This window comes from Marmota flaviventris, chromosome 6 (assembly GCF_047511675.1).
Source record: "Marmota flaviventris isolate mMarFla1 chromosome 6, mMarFla1.hap1, whole genome shotgun sequence".
Classification (NCBI taxonomy): domain Eukaryota; kingdom Metazoa; phylum Chordata; class Mammalia; order Rodentia; family Sciuridae; genus Marmota; species Marmota flaviventris.
The window spans coordinates 149034559-149057780 of record NC_092503.1 but is presented as its reverse complement, the minus strand read 5'-3'; the positions used below and the strand labels follow the sequence as shown (position 1 = coordinate 149057780).

General features: G+C 40.1%; 1 protein-coding gene across 2 annotated transcripts in view; it reads left to right on the top strand.

Annotated features, from left to right (window-relative positions):
- The first annotated feature begins 8460 nt into the window (after positions 1-8460).
- Positions 8461-23222, top strand: part of Dtnbp1 (dystrobrevin binding protein 1) — a 115788-nt gene continuing 101026 nt past the window's right edge. Inside the window, exons 1-4 of one of the 2 annotated variants that reach the window (XM_027948187.3) lie at positions 8461-8635; positions 16884-16937; positions 17640-17690; positions 23150-23210. In XM_027948187.3, coding sequence (XP_027803988.3) covers positions 8580-8635; positions 16884-16937; positions 17640-17690; positions 23150-23210 — 222 coding nt within the window. In that variant the 5' untranslated portion in view covers positions 8461-8579. The remainder of the gene's footprint in view (positions 8636-16883; positions 16938-17639; positions 17691-23149; positions 23211-23222) is intronic. The other variant, XM_027948188.3, reaches the window with a different exon arrangement.

Below are 23222 nucleotides of genomic sequence, written 5' to 3'. Positions count from 1 at the left end.
AGGGGACGATCACGGGGAATTCGTGGGCATTTGCCCTCTGCGGATTTCTGATACCTGAAACCACAGCTTGACACTAATCCTCACTTCCATTCCCATTAGCTATTTTTAGGGCAAAGAACTTGAGACTTTACATCACAGGTTAAATTTAGTGATGGCCTTGAAATAGAGTGGAAACTGTCTTCTCACTCAAAACACATCGTCGGGTTTAGGCAAAATGCACTTACCCAGGATGCAAAAAAGAATATAAAGGAATGACAGGGAAGAGGAAAAATGGGAGCGTTGTGAAGGCTGGACTTGATCCTTGGCTGAATTCCATTTGGCCTGTGGCACAGGCTCCCAGATCCAATCTGTTTTATAGCTGCAATAGTGAAAATGTAATAAGACATACCAACATTCAGGGCAATGATTTATATTAAAAGATGAAGACAGCATGGTTTATGGTTCCCTATGAATAGACAAAGCATTTTAAAAAGAGAAACTATTCATCGACCCATATTTCCCAGACTGCACCCTCTAGCAGTGCAGGCCAAGGCTCCTGAGGAAGGATCGGGGTTCTGACTCAGCACTCCTTCCAGAAGAACCTCCAGGGTGCCACCCTGCTTCAGCGGCTTGGGGGATAAAATTGTTATTCAGGTTAATCTTCAACTCACCTATATCAATGAATGGACTTCCTCCTCCTTAGGGGCTCTTCTCCCATAATAATCCCCCAAGCCATCATGCTTTCCTTTGGCTAGAATCAAAATTCAGATGTGCCTCCTTGTAGCAAGAGGATAGATAACTACTAGAGTAGCAGTAGTTGTTGGTTGTTTCATGCTAAAATTGTCTTATGCGCCCAATGAGATCATCTCTGTACACACACACACACACACACACACACACACACACACACTTCCCAGCTCACTTTCATTATTTTTAAGATGGCCCTTCCCTAATAGAACTTAAGTTGTACCCTGGGCTCAGGTGACTTATACAAAGCTTTCCTATCTTACCTCACCTTTCCTCTTTCCACCAGGATGAGATTCTCCTTGGGTTTCCTTAGTCAGCTGACTTCCATGAGACTACTCAGACCCATCTGAGATGTTTTGTGTTGGTTAACTTGAAAAGGGAAGGAACTAGAGTCTCTTTGCCCTTCCAAGAGGCTCCATGGAACTTGTGCAGATTTCCCACTTTTTCAACACAACCTTTAAGATCCGCCTGCTAGAAGGCTCTATTGCACCCTTCCTCCAGAACTGTTTGGATGTTTGCACATATCTGCTGGCTGTTGGCACATATCTGCGTGACTACAAGAGACCACACAAATGATTCTGCCTAGAAGACAGCATGCTCCAAGCAGACTTGCTGTGCCCACCATTTGGACACTGCCATATGCTTCTCCTAGTTAAATGTTCACAGCCCCTTGAAGCATGACCAAATACTTCTGAAAATCCTTTCCGTAGAAAATTAACTGGCCGTAAGTCCATTGGGATGTTGGGACCATTTTGTGGAGCAGGATGCTCCAGGAATTTCGTTTCTATGGGTTAAGCTTTGTGAGGCTCTGTATGATGTCCTGGTCCAATTCCCCATGCTAGATAGGTGACTCAGAATGCCGGGTGTCCTCCTGCACTCAGATGGCAGTGCCATAGACCTCTGAGTTTTAGTCAGTGAGGTTGGTAAGGACCTGGGGGTGACCAAATGTCTGTGACCAAATGAGAAGCAAGGCATTCGGGTCCACCCAACAGGCTGGACAGATTCCCTAGTTGGAACCTCCTTCCTTTTCTTCTTCACCTTCAGAGTCAGGTTTCGACTCCCATCCACCCATGTCTCTGATTCAGACTCACTAGGAAGCCTTGTTCTTATGAAGGAGAGTCTTCCTCCCATCTTACTCTGAGTGTCTCCAGTGGGATCCCAGCCAGGGGCATGTAGACTTCCAGTAGGCAGAGTGCTTGGTGTGGGGGCTTGACATGGGCATGGTCCATCTCTCCCTGGCTCTGGTGGCTCTTGGTCTTCTCGATCCCCTCTCCCCAGGGTCCTGCCAGTCTGTGAGGAATGCAGTGCCCTAGCTCCCTCCTGGAGGATCTTCAACTTTCACATCACAAGGCAACTTGCCAAAAGCCATGTGCCCACACTTCACCAAACCAATCACACGCACCGTCCAGGAGTTTGTGTTGATGTTCCTGGATTTAATTTTTGAGGTGGGCCCCAACCATACACCCTCTTTGTTCCCTTTTTGCTCCAGAGCAACAGCAAGATGAGTCTCTTTTCCTCTGGGCAGTCACCACAACATTTAAAAGAGCTAATCATCTCTTGGCTATCACCTCTCTTGACCTGTACCTTATGTGCCTATTCCTCCATGGTTCCACCCCAGGGCTGCAAACACCCGAAACATACTGTTTATAGATCCCAAGCAAAGATCGTGGAGGACTCACTGTAGAGGTTTGGACATATTTATTCCTTACTTGCTCCTTGGCCTCAGCACGCTGGGATGCAGTGGAGGGTTGCAGCACACCCATCAGCAGGGGCAACACATAGGATAGGTGGCAGGCCACTGCACAGGTGGATTTCCTCAGATGTCTTATGAGTGCATTCCTTTCCTTTACAACCAAGGTCACTCTGTTTAGATCCTCTGCTAAAGATTGGAGACACGGGAAGAGGCCATTTCCTTCATTACCACCTTCTTTAGAGACTTTCTTATCTCACTATAAGCTCTCCTAGGCACTGACCAGTGTTTAACTCCACTCCTTCAGTGCCTGGGAAGCCCCTTTATACCATCACAATCTCAGACTGTCCCACGTCCTCTGTGTGGCCTTCAGTATAGGGCTCCTGAGGCACTCTGCATCCACATCTTACAACAGCAGTACTAAGAGCAATAACCTGCCGGCAAGTATGCTAAGGTCATTAAGGTAGAATTAATTTGTTTAGATTCTTGGGTTAAAACATAAGAGCTATTGTGTTTTTAGTCCAATTTTGTTTTATCCAAGACCATTCCATCTCATTTATAATTAGGCCACCTAGAGAAATCCTTGTGCTGCAGTCACAGGAGTTCTGAGCAGATCCAACCATCAGTCCCAGCTGGCATAATGTGCAACTTCTGTTACCCAGTCCAGGAATAGGTTACTCACTGCTAATCTGTGGAGATTATAGCAGATGTTTACGAGACACTGATTTGCCATTATAAAGCTACTGTATGATCTTGTGTTAGTAAAGCAACTGCATGGTAGGCCTGCCTGGACAAGTGTACCAGAACAGTCTATCTACTTGCACTTCAGGGATATAAAATGAACAAACACCTCTGGAATATGCAACTGTCTTAAACTGGTATGAAGTGTTCTTGGATGTTGACACCTGAGGGTAACATCACCTGTACTTGTGAAGGCCAGGTTCTCAACACAGTAGGCTGTACCTATGAATTTAGACATTTTCCCTCCCCCAAGGGGTCAGTAAGGCAAACCATTGGGGGCTACTTGCACAGTCCCTGGCCCACGAATGCTACTTGTCTTCAGTGTGATGTCTTGAGCTGGCAGTAGTAAGTTGTCACTTCCCCAGGCAGGTTTCAGAAAATGGTCAGTGGAGGTGTCCTTTATCTGTAACATTATAGCCCAAAGCACCGCTACTCCTGGCCATCTGTCAAAGAGGTCTTCTGCCTTCTATCCACTGCTTGCTTTCCCTTTATCTTGTGCGTCCACCTCTCATGGTTTCCTTAAAAGTCAACCAGCAGAAAGTGCTGTGTGGAGGCTTCAGGAACTCAGGCTGATGGTCCGAAGACCCACAGCACCAAACCTTACAGATGAATGAGCTGGGAAAGAGGAGGGCAAACTATAGATAGTCTCTGACTTACAGTGGTCCAATTTTACGATGGTGTGAAATCAATAGCCATTCAGTAGAAACCATACCTCAGATTTTGAATTTGGATCTTTTCCTGGGCTAGCAATACACAGTATGAATCTCTTCCCTGATGCTGGACAGTGACAGAAAGCTGCAGCTCTGTGTCAGCTCTGTAACTACAGATGGGGACCAATACTCTTCAGCATACACAGTGTGTTTAATAAGATTGCAACTGCATTGTAAGTGGAGCAGCATCTGTAGGGCCTTGACTTCAGAGACCAAGGATGGATTTATGGGTTCCAAAGCCATAGTAGGTGCTCTAGAAAGAAACTGCTTTTCTCTGCTGGATAGCTCAGGTCTTCATGGCTGGCTCAGTTGTTCCTAGCCCAACTGCACATCAGAATCACCTGGGAAGCTTTCAAACAAGTGCAGAATGAGTAGACCATTGCCTCAGACCAGTTAAACCCAAAACTCAGGGGTAAAACAGACACGGGTGTTTTTAAATGTTCCTCATGTGATTCAAAGGTACATCCAGGTGTGCAAACTATCAACTGCAATTACAATTATCAGTTACTTCAATTAATAATGATTAATTATTAGGACTTTTCCACCCTCTCTGTATTAAGCTCTAACTTCACAATAGGCAATAATTGTCTCAATCATTTTGTTTTGCTACTAATTCTTTTTAAAGAGTTTTGGTATGTTATTAGATCCTCCCACTGGAAGATAATTCTATGCAATAGAGATTTACTACATCTCTGAGGTATACTTTCTTTAAGGGAAATGGTATGTTTGTAAGAATGCAGGATGTGGTCTCCATCAGTCATGTAGGGTTCTTACTTTTAGATGAATGAGGTCCCTTGATTTTTTTTTTTTTTTTATAGATCATGTGGAGCCACATACAGAGCAACAACAACAAAAAAAATGTTTCCTCTTTTGAGGCATGGCATAGTACTGTTCTTTTTTCATGTGAGCATAAGTATAAGATTGGGTGCCCAACTACATTCTAGTATAGTGGGATGCACTTTGGAACACAAATAGATGAGCTGAGGTAACTTTCACTGTTCTTTCCATTTAGGTCTGTCAAATGCTCATTCCCAACTCTGTTGTTCAGGATGTCACTCCAGATAGTGTGTGACTTCTTGGCCCATCAGCTTCCGTCTTCAGATGTGTTTCATCAACGCAGCACATCACATGTTCAACTCCAGGTCTTTCATGCTTCTCCTGCAACAGGAACAACTCCTGCAATACGAATCATTTTCCCCTTTTCATTTTGACTTCTGTTCATTTTTTAGATCCACTTTTGTTTCTTTATATTGTCTCTTCTCATCAGCATTTTTAAAAACTTACACTGTTTTTGCATTTATTAGACATGATAAAGAATGCTCATAAAATGACTAAAAATGAAGAAAGACTGTGCGAAAAACAGTGAATCAGTCAAAATGGAAGTGTCTAGGTACAACCAGTAGAGCTATTTTTTAGTTACAGGCAGTTTGTTGTTGTTTTTCATAGATTTGGTATTATATTGAAATCCATGAAACTTAGAAAATTGAATCAAGCTTATGGGAAGAGGAGTTATTTAACTGAATGAAATAAAACAGATTTCATAATTCCTAGTATTTATAATTTCCAAACACTAGATACTAAGGCACCTGTCTCCAGATATAATCACTTGGTCACTTGCTTTGGAGGAAGGGGATGATTCAGTAAGCAGCACCCCTTACTGTATGAACCAACACAGAAATAAGACAAGAGTCAGCGTAATGAGAATAAAACATCACTTTTATCTCTGATATGGCTGGTGAAACACGTGGCTTCCATTCATGGGCAAGCAGAGCTTCCAATATTAAGCCTTAGATTGAGACTCGCCCGCCAAGTCACAAAAAAGATTGAGTCATGTGGCTGCCTGAACTTACAGCAGCAGGATGAATGCACATTTCTCACATTTGTACAGAAGAAGAAGGAGGAAGAGAAAAAGAAGAGGACGAGGAGGCAGAAGAAAAGTGGGAGGTGCTAAGCTGCTTACTTCCTAGCTCACCAAACATCAACATCCCTCCTCCTCCACAGAAAAGGTAGGAAGTATTTTACTAGCAGAGGTGCCTCCTCCACATGGAAGGAAATATCAAGAGTGGAGAAGAGGTTTCCCAGCCATGAGCCAAGTATTTTAATTCCTACAGCAAAACAATTACTATTTATTGAGTATCTACTAGTGTCCACACAATGCCATTCCCTCTTCTAGGTGCTGGGGATTCTATTAGAAGGGAGGCAGTTTACATTTGGACCTGGACATGCAGTCACCTCACAGTCACCTCACTTACCTCCTCCAATCCCAGCCCTACCAGAACTTGTTTTATGTCATATATATATATATATATATATATATATATATATATATATACATACACACACACACACATATATATATTGTAGATGGACATGATAACTTTATTTTATTTATTTTATGTGGTGCCAGGAATCAAACCCAGTGCCTCACACATGCTAGGCAAGCTCTCTACCTCTAAGCCACAACCTCAGTCCCTTATGTAACATTTTGATGTTTTGCATATTGTGGGGGTTTTCCACTAATTTTGAATTTTTAAAAAATATTGTATTGAAATATTATTTATTTTGATTACCAAGCTTTTTTTGTCCTTTTCTTAAATCTTGTACCTGAAGTGACTGTCTTCCTGCCTTACCCAGCCCTATTTTTAAAATAAATTAGTAAACAAATTAATTAGCAACTTTTCATTGCTTAAATAATTATTACATACATTTTCTAATATGTACTATGTGCACAAAGAAACAGGATATGCTATAGGAATTGACTGGGTGGGTAATTTGGTCATGAAAAACATACCTAACTGGATACTTACATGTCATGAAGGAGTCACTCAAGGAACAGTTTGGAGATAAGGTTATAAAAAGTCCTTAAGATGGAAATGCAGCTGAAATTTTGAAGCACCCATACACACAGAGGCTATTTTGAGCTGGGTGCAGTGGCCCACACCTGTAATCCTAGCAGCTTGGCAGTCTGAAGCAGGAGGATCTCAAGTTCAAAGCCAGCCTCAGCAACTAAGCGAGGCCCTGTCTCAAAACAAAAAATAAAAAGGGCTGGGATGTGGCTTATGGTTAAGAGCCTTGTGTTGGATTGAACACAAGGTACCAAAACAAAAACAAACAAATAAAAAAGCTATTATGGTTTGAAGGTCAAAGATAGGACAGGTGAGTAGTATTTAATTTGGAAAGAGTTGTCTGAAAGCATTCAATTTTCAAGGCTTTCTAAGCTGGGATAAGGAGTTTGAATTTTACTCCAGATGCACAGAAAGCAATTAAAGAATTTTAAGCAGATGATCAAAACGACCTTTTTTTTTTTTTTTTTGGTATGGTAGTGGGAATTGAACCCAGGAGCCATCTGCCACAGAACTTCCCCCCCAGCCCCCAGGCTTTTTAAAAATTTTAAGACCAGGTCTTGCTAAATTGTCCATGCTGGCCTGACACTTGTGATCCTTCCAACTCAGCTTCCAAAGTCTCTGGAATTATAGGTTTGTGTCACAATGCCTGGCTCTTTTTGGTCTTTTAAATAATTCTCGCTGGCTGTTGTGTCGCCGATGATAACAGATATGGATGGTGACAGAGTATAATCAGGGAGGGTTGTCAATGTTTCTAGTGAAAGAAGATAGGGGGTTGGACTGGGATGATAATAGTGAAGATAGAGAAAGGGCAGCAGATCCCACAATTACTTAAGAGATTGTTGATTGGATTTGATGGGTTATGCACGGTGAGAAAAAGAGAAGAACAGGGGTCATTTCTCAAGTCTTAACTTGAGCAATCTGGTTGATGGTGGGGCTGTTTACTGAAATGAAAAGACTGGAAAAGGGCAGATTAAGAGGCAAGCATGCAATGAGATTTTCAATTTTGTGTATGTTGCTCTGAGATGCATGTTGGATACATGTTGAGGAAGCAACTGCCATAAATTAAAGGGAGGAGGGATAAGGCTGAAGACAGAGATGTGGGCCTCATTAGTGCCTTGAAAAAAATTACAGGAGGTGATGGGTATCATAACCTAGGAAGAAAGCACAGGTGGAGAAGATGGAAAGGACGCAGCTGTCGAAATAGGAGAAATGGGTGAAGGGGAAGGGAGAGGAGCAAGGAGACCTTGTTAGCCAGACAAGAATGTGACTTAAGGGTGGGATGCAGACACGCAAGGAGAACTAGGCGGTCCAGAAAGAATCAAGGCAGAGAAGTAGCAAATGGTATTGGTGACAAGGGGGTCCCTGGCGACTTGGGAAAACTGATCTTTTGGTGTGATGGGGTGGGTCAGCAAGGCTGTCGAGACAGTTATTGTCTTTTTACCGATGAAGAAACAGAGGCTCAGCGTTGACTACCCCACCCGAAGTTCCAAAGCCTTGGGGGGAGTCAGACCCCAGACCCAGAGAAACGAGAAGGCGGGGCCGGAGCTGGAGGAGGCACGGGCTCCCGCGAGGCGGCCTGGCGAGAAAGGCCCGCCCCTTTTCCGCAGCCTGGCCGGTGCGCTCCACTGCGGCTGCGCGGTTCCGGAGCGCGGCGGGGGCGGAGCGAAGGCGCTCAGGCCGGCGGGGGCGGGAACGCGGAAGGCGCTGGGGCTGCGGCGCGGGGACGCGGGGCGAGCCGGGGGCGGGGCCAGCCGCGGGAGTGCGGGGCGTGCGGTTGACAGGTGCGCTGAGAGGCGGCTCGGGGTTGGGGGCCGCGGCCAGAGAGAGACGGCGCGAGGCCTGAGGGGAGGCGACGCGGCAGTGGCGATGCTGGAGACCCTGCGCGAGCGGCTGCTGAGCGTGCAGCAGGATTTCGCCTCCGGGTGGGTATTCGGTAGGTGACCGAAAGGGACCCGGGGGCGCCGGGCCGGCTGGCTCGGGGCTGCGGCCGGGACGGCCTGTCTGCCCGCCGCCCCGCCCCGGCCTGCCCGCCGCGCCCCGGCCGAGGTAAAGTAAGGAACTCGCCAGCGTCCGGGCCTCCAGAGGCGCAAAGTAACTTCGGTCCCGCGGGGGCCGGTCCCTGGTGGCCGGCCCCGGTAGTCCAGCCCCGGTCGCCCAGCGACCTCCCCTCTCCCTTCACCCGGCCGGCGAGCGGCGTCACGTGAGAGGCGAGCGCACCGCCCCGCTTCCGCCTGCCAGGACGCCGCCCGCGACCCCCGCCCCGGTGCGCGGAGACACCTGCAGGCTCCCGGGCGGCGGCCGCCCGCCGCCGCCCTCCGCGTTTGGCTCGCCGACCCCCTTCCCTCGCCCCCACCACGCCCAGTGAGGGACTGCAGCGGGAGCGGAGTTGGGCGCAGAGACCCCACAGCTCCGCAAACGGCCGCGACGCGCCTGGGAACTTTTCACCCCCACGCCCAGCTCGCACCAGATTCCAATTAAATGAGAAAGGGGATGGAGTTGTTAAAAAGCCCCCAGGTGATTCCGCTGTGCAGCTGCCTGGGAACGAGAGCGGGCTCCGGACGGCCTGGGCGCTCCTCCAGGCTCTACCAGTTACCATAGTTCTGCAAGTTACCCAACTGTCTTGCTTCTTTCTATACTGCTCCCGCGACTGTAAAATGGGAATTATGATGGCACTTATCTCGCAGGGTCATTGAGAGGATTAATGAATGAACATGTAAAACAGGCACTATGTCACTGTTATCTGTGCTTAAGTCATTTTAACTTTTTCACTAGAAGAGGTGTCCCTTGTATAAAGGGTCTGTAACTTTTGCCTTACAAAGCCATTTGGAGAATGTTCTGAATTCGAGGGCCTCCTTGGCGAATGTTTTAAATTCCTAAGGGGGAAAGATGTTAAACTTTTTATTGCCTGTGGAATAGCAACAAATTGGCTAAGACTTGAGTACTTAACCACTTTTATAAGGCAATTTTGATACTTTGTTGTTCTTAAGAGTGTTAGGGATGCACAGGAAGTCATTCGTTGATTGGTGTAGTTGCATGCTTGCATTTTTTTCTCCCTGTTAATTTAGAAGAAATAACTTCAGAGTGTAAATTTTAAAATTTTGGGAACAATTCTTAAGTGGTCTGCTTGTCGCATGAGAGTGGCCGTAGATAAACCCACCTGGGTAGCTCTTGTTAACACTGCTTCAGGGAATTCCTAGAGGGCATAGGAGTCCTTCTTCTAGTACTTGCTACAACTCCCGAGGTCATGGTTGCCTCAGGACTTATTCATGCAGACCTTCGTTTAAGAAGTCTTTTGCTTAGTAATATGGTCTGGACTGCCATAGTGCAGACCATCCTGAGAAAGCTGGATGATCCTGAAGTTTAGGGTTAGTTAGGGAGAGGGCCTGAGGGAGCCTGGATAAAACTCCTTGGAAACTGACTTGGCTTCTGGAAGATGCCATAGTATGGGTCCCATTTAGCATTAGACATGCTTTGAGGGATTCATTCCATGAAGGTTCTTTGTTGGCTTCCTCTTTGTATAGGTCAGTCTTAACAGATAAACCACCCGATTGTCAGTGTGTGTGCCATCAGCCTGTTATTTAACTGGGAGATAACTCAATCCAGGTGATGTCTGACAGTTGACCCACAACTCTCAGCTCAGATTTTCTTTGTCACATCCTCAATTTCCTACATGATTTTTTACTAAGGAGACAAAATGAAACAATTCATCTTTGTAAATTCCTCCATGTTTAGCTTAAGATCAGCTTACTTTACATATTTGAATATTTTTGCTTTGATAAAATGAAATTAATCCCAGTATACATTAGAGGCACTAATGGGTTTGATTCAGAGATAAAAGAAACTTAGCAATTATCTCCCAAAACCATCCAATTGGACCTGGCATTCCTGTAGGAACATTGGACATTGAGCAATTTTATTAGACAACAACTGCCTTCTGAAATAACTGAAAACATCCAGTTTCACAGTGCTGCAGGCAGTCAGTACATGACCTTTTGATTTTTTGGGCTTCTTCAGCTATCAGAATAGCATCTACTTAGCTCTTCTCATTTTCAGTTTCTGAAGATTCGTATATCCAGAGCCTAACTCTAGGCAAATATCCATTTTTAGTGACTCTTTAAATAACAGTTATTTATTAGTCTTATAAGAGAATGTTACAGAAGTTAAAGCATGTTCAAAGAACACATTAAACTTCTGTATTTCATTTAGACTTAGAAAAAAATGCACATTATGATTGTGATTCCTAAAGGACAGGGTAGATATTACTGATAGTCTACCAGACACAAGGTTGTCTGTGAACTTGTGGCTTTATTATTTACTTATTTATTTTTGCAGTTCTGGAGATTGAACCTGAGCCCTTGAACATACTGTACAAATGCTCTACTGCTGAGCTATAACACCCAGTCTCTTGAAACCTTTTTTCTTTTAATGTATTAGTTGTTGATGGACACAATACCTTTTTTTTTTTTTTTAAGTTGTTGTTTTTTTTTTTTTTTTTAGTTTATGTGGTGCTGAGGATCTAACACAGGGGGCCTCACATGCACTAGGCAAGTGGTCTAGTACTGTGCTATACCCCAGCCCCCAAACTTTTTTAGTAATTTTTTTTTTCATAGTAACAATTATCTCTACATTGAGACAAACCTACTATTGTAATTGTATCATATTTTTTCTGCCCTAAGTGGATGGTGGGCCAGCCACAAGGCCCTGGAACTGAAGAGCTTTGGTTCTGGTCCTCATGAGATCTTTCTCATCACTGAGACCTTAATTTAGCTCAGAATTCTAGGGCCATTTTGGAGGGTTCACATAGGTCATCCTTTTTTGGGGGGAGGAGAGGAGGTGTTAAACTCTTAGAGAACCTCTGAATATACAGATGCACATAGTTCAGATCTACTTGAATCTTTGATTTTTATCACTTGAGTAGTTATAACTAAAGGTCTCAGGACTGAGGTATTCAGACGTAAAGAGATTTTGCAAATCTCTTCAGGGCCTGAAAAACCTTTACTGAAAGGTTGCAGCTGTCTGTAACAGGCTGTTGTTTCTTGTTTTTAATGCTCTGGATTCTTATGATTAGGAATTTAAAAATCTGTTTGTTAATTGTTGCAACTAGGCAGTAGGTGTTTCTTCCTCAAAGCCACTATGCCCCTGGCCTCCATCCCTGCCCAGTGGCCTCATTCTCTCTTTTCCCTTCCTGTAGTATCAAAACCTGCACAAAGGAGAGGATCCAGTAACCCATAGTGTGGTGAAATAGTGAAGTTTTGACTGAAATTATGACTTTTCTAGAATTTATCCTTCTTAATAAGGAAGAAAAAAAGTCAGTGTTTAACCTGATTAAATAAATATTTCCTGAGTTCCTGCTAAGTGCCAGACATAAGGTTAAGCACTTGAAGTGTCCTTTTTTTTAATAGAAGCTTTAAAAAAAAGTTTGAGAGGCCATGTACTCAGTTTTGCTTATTTAATAAGCATTGTCTATGTATTGGGCTAGATCCTCGGGCTGTGAAGCTGACTGAAAGAGTCCCTACCCCCTGGATGTGTTAAACTAGTGGTAACATAAAGCAAAATGAACTGCATGTTAAAGGTACAAGTGGTGGCTATGTGAGCCCAGAGGAAAGAGTGATTAATTTGGATGCTTATACAGAAGACTTCAAAGAGGAAGTGGTTTCCAAACTGGGCCTTGAAGACTGGGGAGAGATTGTGATAGATTTGGGTAAGGATATTTCAAAGATAAAGCAGGAAAGGAAGATCATTGTCTGATAATCTTTAAAGCTTTGCTTAGTTAATTTGTCAACTACTTATGAGGGTTTACTTTATGGCAGGCACTGTTCCAGGTGCTGAGGACATGGCTGAGAACAACCAGACAGCAAATGAGGTCCCTGCTCATTGTAGTGGCAGGAGGCAGAGTATCTGGAAGGTCCTAAGTACTGGGGCTAAAAAACCAGGTTAAGGGGGAGAGTTCTGTTTGTATTTCCAGAAGAGTATGGCTGCATTTCTGGAACAATAATTTAGGTAGTGTGATAAGGTAAGGGTTGGGGATGGGGAGATAAGGCTATAATTTTGGACCAGGTAAGAGATGATGAGGCAGTGCTGATAGAAATTTAGAAGACAGGGGGAATGTGACAGGCAGTGGTTGAATTTGTCAGCAGTGAGATGTGGGAGATGAAAAATGCACAGAAATTGAGAGTGTTGGTTTTGGAGTATCTTAGAGAAATGATGGCATATGCCAACATAAAAGAATAAGAACAGTTTCAGGAGAAGGAGCAGTTGAAGGTGAATTTGTTGTGAAGTAGTAGTTGGAAATTGACACACTCAGGAGCGATTAGAACTGAAGCTTGGTGTATTGGAGATTAATTATGGTAAAGACTCCCTTTTCTGAGTCTGTGCAGCTTTTATGTGAATTTTTCAGTCTTTGGAGCTTAGAGGTCATTTTCACCTTGTAGCATAATTAATGCTTTTGCTTATTCCCTGATCTTGTTAGAAAAAAGGAGGGAGTTGGGGCTGGGGTTGTGGCTCAGTGGTAGAGTGCTCGCCCCTCATGCATGAGGCACTGGGTTCGATCCTCAGCACCATATAAATGTAAAAATAAAAATATAAAAAAAAAGGAGTGAAGGAATTGATAAATACAAATGTGAAAATTTGTGAGCAGAATTTAAAGTTAAAATGATGGAAGCACCAACCTATTTCAGAAGAATTGAGTCTTATGACAAAATATGCCAATATGTTTTCATGGTTTTTTAAAGCAGTCATAAGTCACCTTTCCTAAGAGGAGATGATATAGATGAGTTGGAAATTTAGGTGCAGATGAATGAAGTGCCATCCAAGTCGCCTCATGCAGTTGGGTCAGCTAAGCAGATCTGCTCATCACTCCATGAGACATACTGTTTATCTGCATCTTTCTTAAGTTTTTGTCTGAGCGGTTTTGCACGTCACCTCCATTTATTAGTAAGAGGCCTTCATTTTAGTATTTTCTTCAAAGTTTGAAGAAATAAATATGCTGGTATTGAATTAAGGCAAGTCTTTGGAGCCATCTAAAAATAAAAATATTGAACTGTTCTGGATGAATTTGAGGTTGAGTGCTTTGAACTTCAAAATGTGCATTAGTTGACATTACTAGAAAATAATTGTTAGGTGGCTCTCTTAAATCTATTTATTAGTGTACTCATATAGCAGCACTTAAGCCTTCCTGGGTGTGTATGCTGTTGGAAGAAGAGTGAGAATGGGCCAGGGAAGGAAAGCCTTTCATAGAAACTGGTGCATTAGGAACCTCTGCTTTATTTCACCCTGGCCCAGTTATGTATGCAGTTTCTCGGTTTTCTTAATGATGATAATTTTTTATTATACCTTTCATTTGAATTAGTTCTGTAGTTTCTCCAAATACCACTGAGGTCATATTTGGGCTTTTATTTTATTCTTGGTAAATTTTTATGGTTGAGAATAATACTACCATTTTACATTTGAGGAAGCAGGAGTGTTCACCCTAGATCAGTATTTCTTTCCCAGTGTGTCATCACACTGTGGGACATTAAATAGAATTTCAGTGAGAGTTTTCCAGTTCAGGACCAGTGTGAGGAATTTTAAGTAGAATTATCTCAAAATAAAAATGGTAGACTACTTTCAGTTCCCTTCCAGGTTTTAAGGATGGATCTTAGAAAGGATGTATTTTTTACTTTACTAATTATATCTGACCTTATTTTTTCCACCTTAATAAATAGTGATTGTAACCCTGCATATTTTTCTCCCCTGAACTTTTGTCACTGTTTACAACTTCCCTGTAGCTGCTTTTTGTTTTCTCCATCAGTTTTCTGGCTTTGGCACATTGAAAATTTATTTGAAGAAGGTACAGTGAGAAAAGATGAATATATTAAAGTCTATTTTGGTTGTTTAAATTTTTTTAAGTTTCAAACATATGCAGAAATAGAGTAACAAAATGACTTCCATATATCCATTATACAGATTCAATAATTTTCCAATATTGCCCCATTTGCTTTATCTCTTTCTTTATGTAAAAAAGAAATCTTAGATTTGTCTATTACATCTCTTGTACATCAGTTTGCATCGCTTAAAAAATTACAGACATTACATAAATGCAACACCAGCATCATTTCTGACAAAATTAACACTAGTTCCTCGATATTAACAGTTATCTAGTTCATAATCAGATTTTTTTCATTCTTAGAAATGTCTCTTTAGAGCTGATCTGTTCAAATTCAGATCAGATAAGCTCATCAGGGTCCATTTCGTTAAAGACCTGTGTTTGTTGGGAGCCACTGGGGAGCTCTTGGTGACCTGCAGCAGCTTCATTTCCAGTTCCCTGTAACTCCTTTCTTCCAGATCACTTTTTCCTTTCTTGGAAGGGAGAAGGAAAGGACCCTAAACTGGCATATTGAGAAATTGAAAGTTTATTTTAGAAATAAATATATGAACAATCAATCTAGGGATTAGCTAAATCATATGGTCAGAGTGGTCCAGAGAGCATCTTAACGATCCCTTTCACATCTGAAAGCATCGACTCAGGTCACTGAAAATACCCTAGATTCATTTTCAAGGGTGATGCAGTGCCATGTAACTAACTACCCTAGGATAATCCCCCTGAGTTGTCACACCTAAATGCCTTTCTCTCATTTTGGAGTAAAAATGGCAAAGCATGACTATAAAAATACCTTTGTCTAGTTCTTGTTAGATTATTCTTTGTTTAAGCCAGATTTACTATTTTTAAGATAAGCTTAGAAATTTTATTTTTTCCTGTGAGACAGATGAAATGTTTGTGTAATTTTCTTGACTCATCTGATAGATAACCAAATTTTGTACTAAAGAGATGGCTTAATTTGGGGGGCATTGTAGAGAGAAATCTAATTTTTTTTGAAAAGGAGATTAAAATGACAAATTGGCATACCAGTTTTGTTAAAAAAAAAATACATTTGATCAGAAATCCCTTTCTTGTGCTTAACCAGGCATTATTGACAAAAAGATGGAATCTGTGTCAGGGTTTGCATGTATAGTTGGGCAGGTAGCATACTATATAATGTAGATGTGTGAGGTATGCACCTGATAGTCAGCAGGTCCTGGCTGATGTCAGTAAAGCATCCTAAAGAAGGAGCACCCATTTCTGTGTTTTGCAGAGGCTTTGAGGGGTTAGCAGTGGTACTGTGGGCCATTTCAGTCTCTTGTTTTAAAATGAATATTTGTTGAAGTAATTAAGAACATGTATAGCAGTATCTTATAAGAGACTATCTCATAATCTAGCACTTGTTTATTGGCAATTTAGTTATCTGGAGTAGAGTCTACATACAAAAGAAAGTGAAACTGGGCCAGTAAAGTGAAAATAAATTGTACAGTCTGAACATCGTATTTTATATTTAGAAGAACCTGCTAAATAACTGTCTGCAGTTCTAGCCCATGTTTCTGTTTGGTTTTCTAGCCCAGTCATTTAAAAACAACACATAAAGGGAAGGAAGCTGCAGGAGTTAGATAGTTAGCAGAAGCAGTACAGGATCCTGAAATCAGCTAACCAAGTGTAGAGGCTGAAACTTTAGGAAAAATGGATGCAGTAAGCCCAGACAAACCCCATGTATTGGTTCATATTAGCAAATGCAGATGGATTCCTAGCTCAGAAGCATCTGAAGGAAGTACTGTTCTGCCCCAACAGGCAGCCAGATATCATACAGACAAACTAGAGTTACCAAAAAATGGTAAATGGGGTTTGCCAAATCTTCTTTATTGAAAACAGTTTGTAATATATTTAGAAAGCTTTTTATCAACTGAAATTTCAATAATGCAGGTACTTAAAATAACTGAGTGCCTGGGATTGTGTCTAATGAAAGTATCCTTGTTCATGAATAGTTTACCTTACCTTCTGAGTTCACCTATGTGAATCACTACTTTTTCTAATGATACCAGATATTAAGGTTTTTCTGCTTTGATCACTTTTAGGAATCTTTGTTTCTAACAAAGAAATTTGGGAAAAGCAAGTATATAAAAATTGCTTCTCACTTTGCATTTGTGATTATTTGACATACAGTAAAAACACTGAAATATTTGTTGCCTCTACGGGTGCTTAATTTTTGTTTTTTGTTTTTTTTTTAAAAAGCCTATACCACCAAAAATTATAACAGCTGTGAAAATTTGTGGTTGAAAGTCTCTTGACCTGTAAAAATATATTTTATGCTTGTCGAATTATAGGCTGAAGACTTTGAGTGACAAGTCAAAAGAAGCTAAAGTAAAAAGCAAACCCAGGTAAGCTCAGGCTAAGATTCTAATTTACCTTGACTTGAATTGCATAACGCTTTTGATTGTAGTCATAATGGTAAAATTATTTTATGCATATTAGATCTGTTGAGTGCATCAACTACAAAATAACTTATTGATTCTAAATTTTATAACAGGAAAGTTGTGAAATGGTTGAAAAAATGGTGAAGTGTGATTGTTCACTCTGATAATCAATAGCTGTTGTTTGATCACAAGTAATTTGTATGTTCAGAGAAAAGTAAAAGTTCTGCATCATTGCAAAGTATATTAATAATGAAATAGGACATGGTAAACGAATCTTTTTAGCTCTTGCTTGTTTTATATGAAAACACCATTATTGTGTCCTTCATTTTTTTAGTAAAGCATATGCTCAGATTTCACTTTCTACCTTGAGATGATGAATTTGGATCATGTGTATTCTCTTTGTGTAGTGTTAAAATGTTTATTGTTTTATTTTCTGAAAACAATCTGCATGGGACAAAGTGACAGTGTGATATACTACAGTACGTTAAATCTAACATAATACATTTTTCTAAAAGTTTAGATCAATTGTTAGTAATTTTAAAATATTCTTATAATTGATGGTGCCAGAATTCTTGTATGTAACTTTCTTTTTAAGATTCAATGTTGACAAAATTTAAGATTCTTTTTAAGATTCAGTGTTAATAAAGTAAGTGTTTCTTTTGGCAGGACTGTTCCATATTTGCCAAGGTACTCTGCTGGACTCGAATTACTTAGCAGGTAAATGTTTTCCTTTAGAGAAGAAGGTTAAACTTCTGTTGTCTAAAGTTATTTTATAGATAAAAATTTTAAAACGCCTAAACATTACCTTAATATAGGGATTGGAGGTTATTATTACTTTTTCTTTGAGGCTTTTACTTTTCACTGATTGGTAGAAAGGTCAGACTTCCACATACCACTATTTGCTAGTCAGTAATTAGCAATATGTATTTATTATCTCTGATTTATTTACAGAAAACTGGATTCTGAATTTGAGTTTTCAATCGGGTTTCTTACTTTGATTCTTAATTTTATATCATTTATTTTCCAATCTGTTCCTAATGACATGCATACATAATGAAACATGGTTTTCTTAGACATGACATCAAAAGCATGAGCAACAAAAGAAACAGATTGGACATGATCAAAATTAAACACTTTTTGCTTCAAAGAACACCACTAAGAAAGTGAAACCACCACCCACAAAATGGAGAAAAAATATTTGCAGTCATTTATCTGATGAAGGACTTGTATCCAGAACATATAAAGAACATTTAAACTCAACAATAAAAAGACAACTCAGTGAAGAAACAAAGGATTTTAACAGACATTTCTCAAAAGACATAGACAAATGGTCAATAAGAACCTGAAAAGATGCTCAACATTATTAGTCCCCAGAGAAATGCACAGCAAAACCACAATGAGGTGCTACCTCATACTCACTAGCATCTCTATATTAAAAAAGATAGGCTATATCAAGTGTTGGCAAATGTCTGAGGGAATTAGCAACCTTATTAATTGCTGGTTGACTTGTAAAATTATGCAGCCACTTTGGAAAATAGTTATGTAGTTTCTTTAAAAATTACATATAGAGCCAGGCATGGTGGGCATGCCTGTAATCCCAGTGGCTCGGAAGGCTGAGGTGGGAGGATTGCGAGTTCAAAGCCAGCCTCAGCAAAAGTGAGGCATTAAGCAACTCAGTGAGACCCTGTCTCTAAATAAAATACAAAATAGAGCTGGGGAGGTGGCTCAGTGGTCAAGTGCCCGTGAGTTCAATTCCCAGTACAAAAATAAATAAATAAATAAATATAAATAAATAGATATATCTATAGATATATAGATATATGTATAAATATAAATAAAATTACCTATGACTTTGCAGTTTCACTTCAATAGAGTTGAAAACATATATCCACATAAAAACTTTTATCTAAATTTGCATAGTAGTATTATTTATAATAGCCAAAATTAAAATATAAATGTCCATTAGCTGATAAATGCATAAACAAAATATATATCCACATAACAGAATATTATTCTGCTACAAAAAGGGAATGTGATATGGGTAAAACTTAAAAGCATATGCTGTGGGAAAGGAACTAGTGTAGACGGCCACATATTATATAATTCCATTTACATGAAATGTCCAAAAGACAAATGCATAGTCTAAAAGTAGATTAGTGTTTAGTAGGGTTTGTAGGGAATTGGGTAGTGACTAGTGGGTATGGGTGATGAAAATATTTTGAAGTTAGTGTGATCATTGCACAGCATTGTGAATATATTAAAAACTACTAAATTATGCACTTTAAAAAGGTATATTTTAAGGCTGGGGTTATGGCTTGGTGGTAGAGCACTTGCCTAGCATGTATGAGGCACTGGGTTCAATCCTTAGCACTGCATACAAAAATAAATAAAGGCATGATGTCCATCTACAACTACAAAAAATGTTTTTAAAAAGGTATATTTTATGGTTATCAATTATACCAAAGCTACTATAAAAAATAAGTACTTGTATTGAAAATGTCACGTGACATTCTATTCTCTGTAACATGTCATCTGACAGATGTGTGATAAGGATGTGCACTGCAGAAGATAGCTACTTTTCCTTATCTATATTAATTTCTATACCATCAACTCTACCTACATTTCCCCTTTAAACCCAGGGCCTCATACTTGCTAGGTACACACACTACCACTGAGCTGCACCCCTAGTCCTGTTATTCAGCACCCAGTCTCTTTCCGGGATGTTTAATGTTAGTTTTTTTGTTTGTTTGTTTTTGTTTTTTTTTTTCCCCTCTGAAAGGGCCATACTTTCCTGTTTTTGCATATCCTGTAATTTTTTTTTTAATTGAAGACTGAACATTTATATACTGTGGTAACACTGAAGATTAGATTTTTCCCCTTTCCCAGGATCTGCTGTTTGTTTTTTATTATGGTAGTGTCTACATGTTGTTGTCAGCCTGCAGTGTAAACTTAAGATTTCCTCGGATCTTTTCTGAGCTTATATCTTTCACTGGTCATGTGTGGTGACTTTCTAAATGTCCCTGTATCTGTGGTTGCTTTTGAATGTCTTAGTCATTAAATGTCTGATTCCCAAGGAGGAAAAGATAATGAAAAGGCATAAAAACTAGGTGCTGGCCTTTCAAATCTGCTGAAATTCTCTTTAGCAGGAACAGGAAGGATTTTTAATAATGGTTGCCTCTGTATCTGCATCTCCCTGATCAGAGGCAGCAACTAGTGATCAGAACATGGGTCCCCAGTTTGGAGGACCAGGTCCTCTTTGCCAGCCTAGCTCCCACAACCTGCATAGGAGCTGCTTCAGGAGCAATTGTGTGGCTGCCTGCCTTGGGGCTGGGGTTGGGGGATGGGTAGCTGTGGCTGTGCTGAGAGATAGAATTGAACAAAATTGATCTGTTTTCCATCCGAGCTTTCCCCTAGAAATCACAAGCCTTCAGTAGATGCCAATTTCAAATAGTTTCTTCAGATAGGTTCTGTCAATACCAGCTGTGGCCCAGGGAAGAAGGCAGATTCCTGGTGCTTCCCACTTTGGCATCTTCTCTGTGACCTCTAAATCATAGCTTTAGGCAGTGTGGTGTATAACAGTTAAAAGTCAGTCTCCTTAATGAGTCTACCTTAGAAGGTAATTATTTATGTATATGTTGATTTTTCTGATTATATTGTGAATTCTTCCACTAATTCTATATATGAAGTATTATTAGAATAATGAATTATTACATTATCAGAATGATTTTTTCTCCATTTTTCATCATTGATTTGCAATTTTAAAGACATTTGAAAGCATGAAAATTGAAGACTTATATCCAGGATCTTTATAACAAGGCCACCCATTTGTTGAAAGTGACTAGATAAAGATGACTTTCAAAGCTGTGTGATATGTGTAACACCTGCTGTGTAGACTTCTGTGAGCAATCTTATAGGAATGAAATTTTAAAACTGCTGATTGGCAGCTGAGGCCCATGCAAGGTTGGTTAGCATGTCTCTGTAATGGTTTGTATACCTTTCTGTAATAATGCTCAGTAGCATAGGAGAGCAGAAAAAAATGACTGGTTAAGTTAACCTGTGTTATTTTTTAAGAAATATCAAATACAGAAGGAAAAGTCCAGAACCAGCTGCTGAACTGGTGGATATGAGGGAAGGTGATACAATGGTAAAGAGGGTGTGGAAAGCACAAATACAACAGGGACAAAAAGGAGATGGTAGGAAAAGAATGATTGATCTGGAGTTTAAATGGCAGGCAGTGATGAATTTGCTCTTTTCCATTGATTGGAGAAAATGATAGAAAATTTTATCATGAAGCCCTGAATTTAAATTTTGAAGTGAGTGTATTTATTTCTTCACTTGGCAGACATTTAATAACTCCCCTGTGCTAGGTACTAGAGCTTTGAGATGCTGAGGTAAAGTCCATCTCAGCATCTCTGATGCCTACATTTAGTAATGTTTGGCATTCGGTGAATCTTGTTGATTTTAATTGATACTTACACAGTCTGATACACCAGAGAAAATTTTCAATCTTTCTGTTAGTTGACAGTGACAGTAAGACTATTAATTGTGTGACTTTCCACCTTGCCTTTCATTATGTATATACATATATACACTGATAACCCTCTGTTGGGATTGTCAGATTTATTTTCCTATTTAAATTCAACAGGAAAATTGTAAATTTCTCTGTAACTATAAAGGGAGGTAGTATAAATTCATTGAATACATAGTCCCTTTCAGAGAATTGTCACTTGAATAGTTAGAATTTTAGATAAGATGGAAAATCACGTTTTACATCAGCAACCATGTGTGAATGGTGCAGAAATTGTATTTTTTAAATCTTGAGATCATTTTATACTTAAAAACAATTATAAAAATAGAACAAGGAATTTAATCTTCCCTGATTTTGCATAACTATGATAATCATGATCAGAAGCAAAAAATTAATGTTGGTAAATACTGTAACTCTTATTCAGATTTCTGTAATTGTCTGACTAATATCTTTTTTTTCTGAACTAAGATCCAGTCTAGCATCACACATTTTATTTGGTCACTATGCCTCCTTTATCTCCTGTAGTCAGAATACTTCCTGAGTTTGTCTTCTCATGATCTTGACACTTTTGAAAAGGAGTGGTCAGTGTTTGCAAAATGTCCCATTAACTCAAGTTTGTTTCCTCTATCCTAATGAATGAATTTGAGTTAGTGCCCTCTATCAGAAAACACTAGAAGAGTGATTTTGTGTCCTTCTCAAGTACACCACATCAGGGGGCACCTGATGTTGATATTTCTCATTGCCCTTGATCATTCTGAATCCTTGTTTATGAGTATCTGCTAAGAATTGGATAGCATGTCTCTGTAATGGTTTGTATACATACTGTCCACTCTCTTCTCACCATTTTAGTTAATGTGTATCCTCTGGAGAGATACTTTGAGGCTATGTAAATATCCTATTTCTCTTCGTACTTTCATCCACAAATTTTAAATCCATTAGAATTCTTTCCTGAAACAGTTATTTTTCTTATATTTACCAAGTAGTGATTTTCATCATTTCTTTTAAAATTAATTGGCATTCTATAAAACAAGAGTTATTCTCCTCTCCTTCCTTTATTTATTCAACTATTTGTTTATATCACTACAGACTCATGGATGTTTGTTTTATTCTTCAAGTTATAATCCAATACTACCATTGTTTTTTTTTTGGTTGCTTTAATTGTCCCATATTTGGCCATAGAAGCTCTTTGAAGTTCTTGGAATGTGTCCCCTTATTTTTTGAGCTGCTCCTTTCTGGAGTGGTATTATGTTCCAGGTTCATCTTTTTTTTAAATTCTAATTAGTTATACATGACAGTAGAATGCATTTTGACACGTCATACATAAATGAAATATAACTTCTCATTCTTCTGGTTGTACATGATGTAGAATCCACTGATTGTGTAGTCATACATGTACATAGGGTGATAATGTCTGTTAGTTCTTCTATTCTTCCTACCCCCATACTCCCTCCCCACCCTTCACTCCCCTCTGTCTAATCCAAAGTACCTAAGTACCTCCTTGTCCCTAGCCCCCACCCCCCATCCCCAATTATTGTGAATTAGCATCCACATATCAGACAAACCATTTGGCCTTTGGTTTATTGGGATTGGCAATAGTATTTCTTTTTAATGTGTGATTTTTCATTTTGAATTGTTTTGCTTTTCTTAGATATGAAGATACCTGGGCTGCACTTCACAGAAGAACCAAAGAATGTGCAAATGCTGGAGAGGTAAAGGATTGG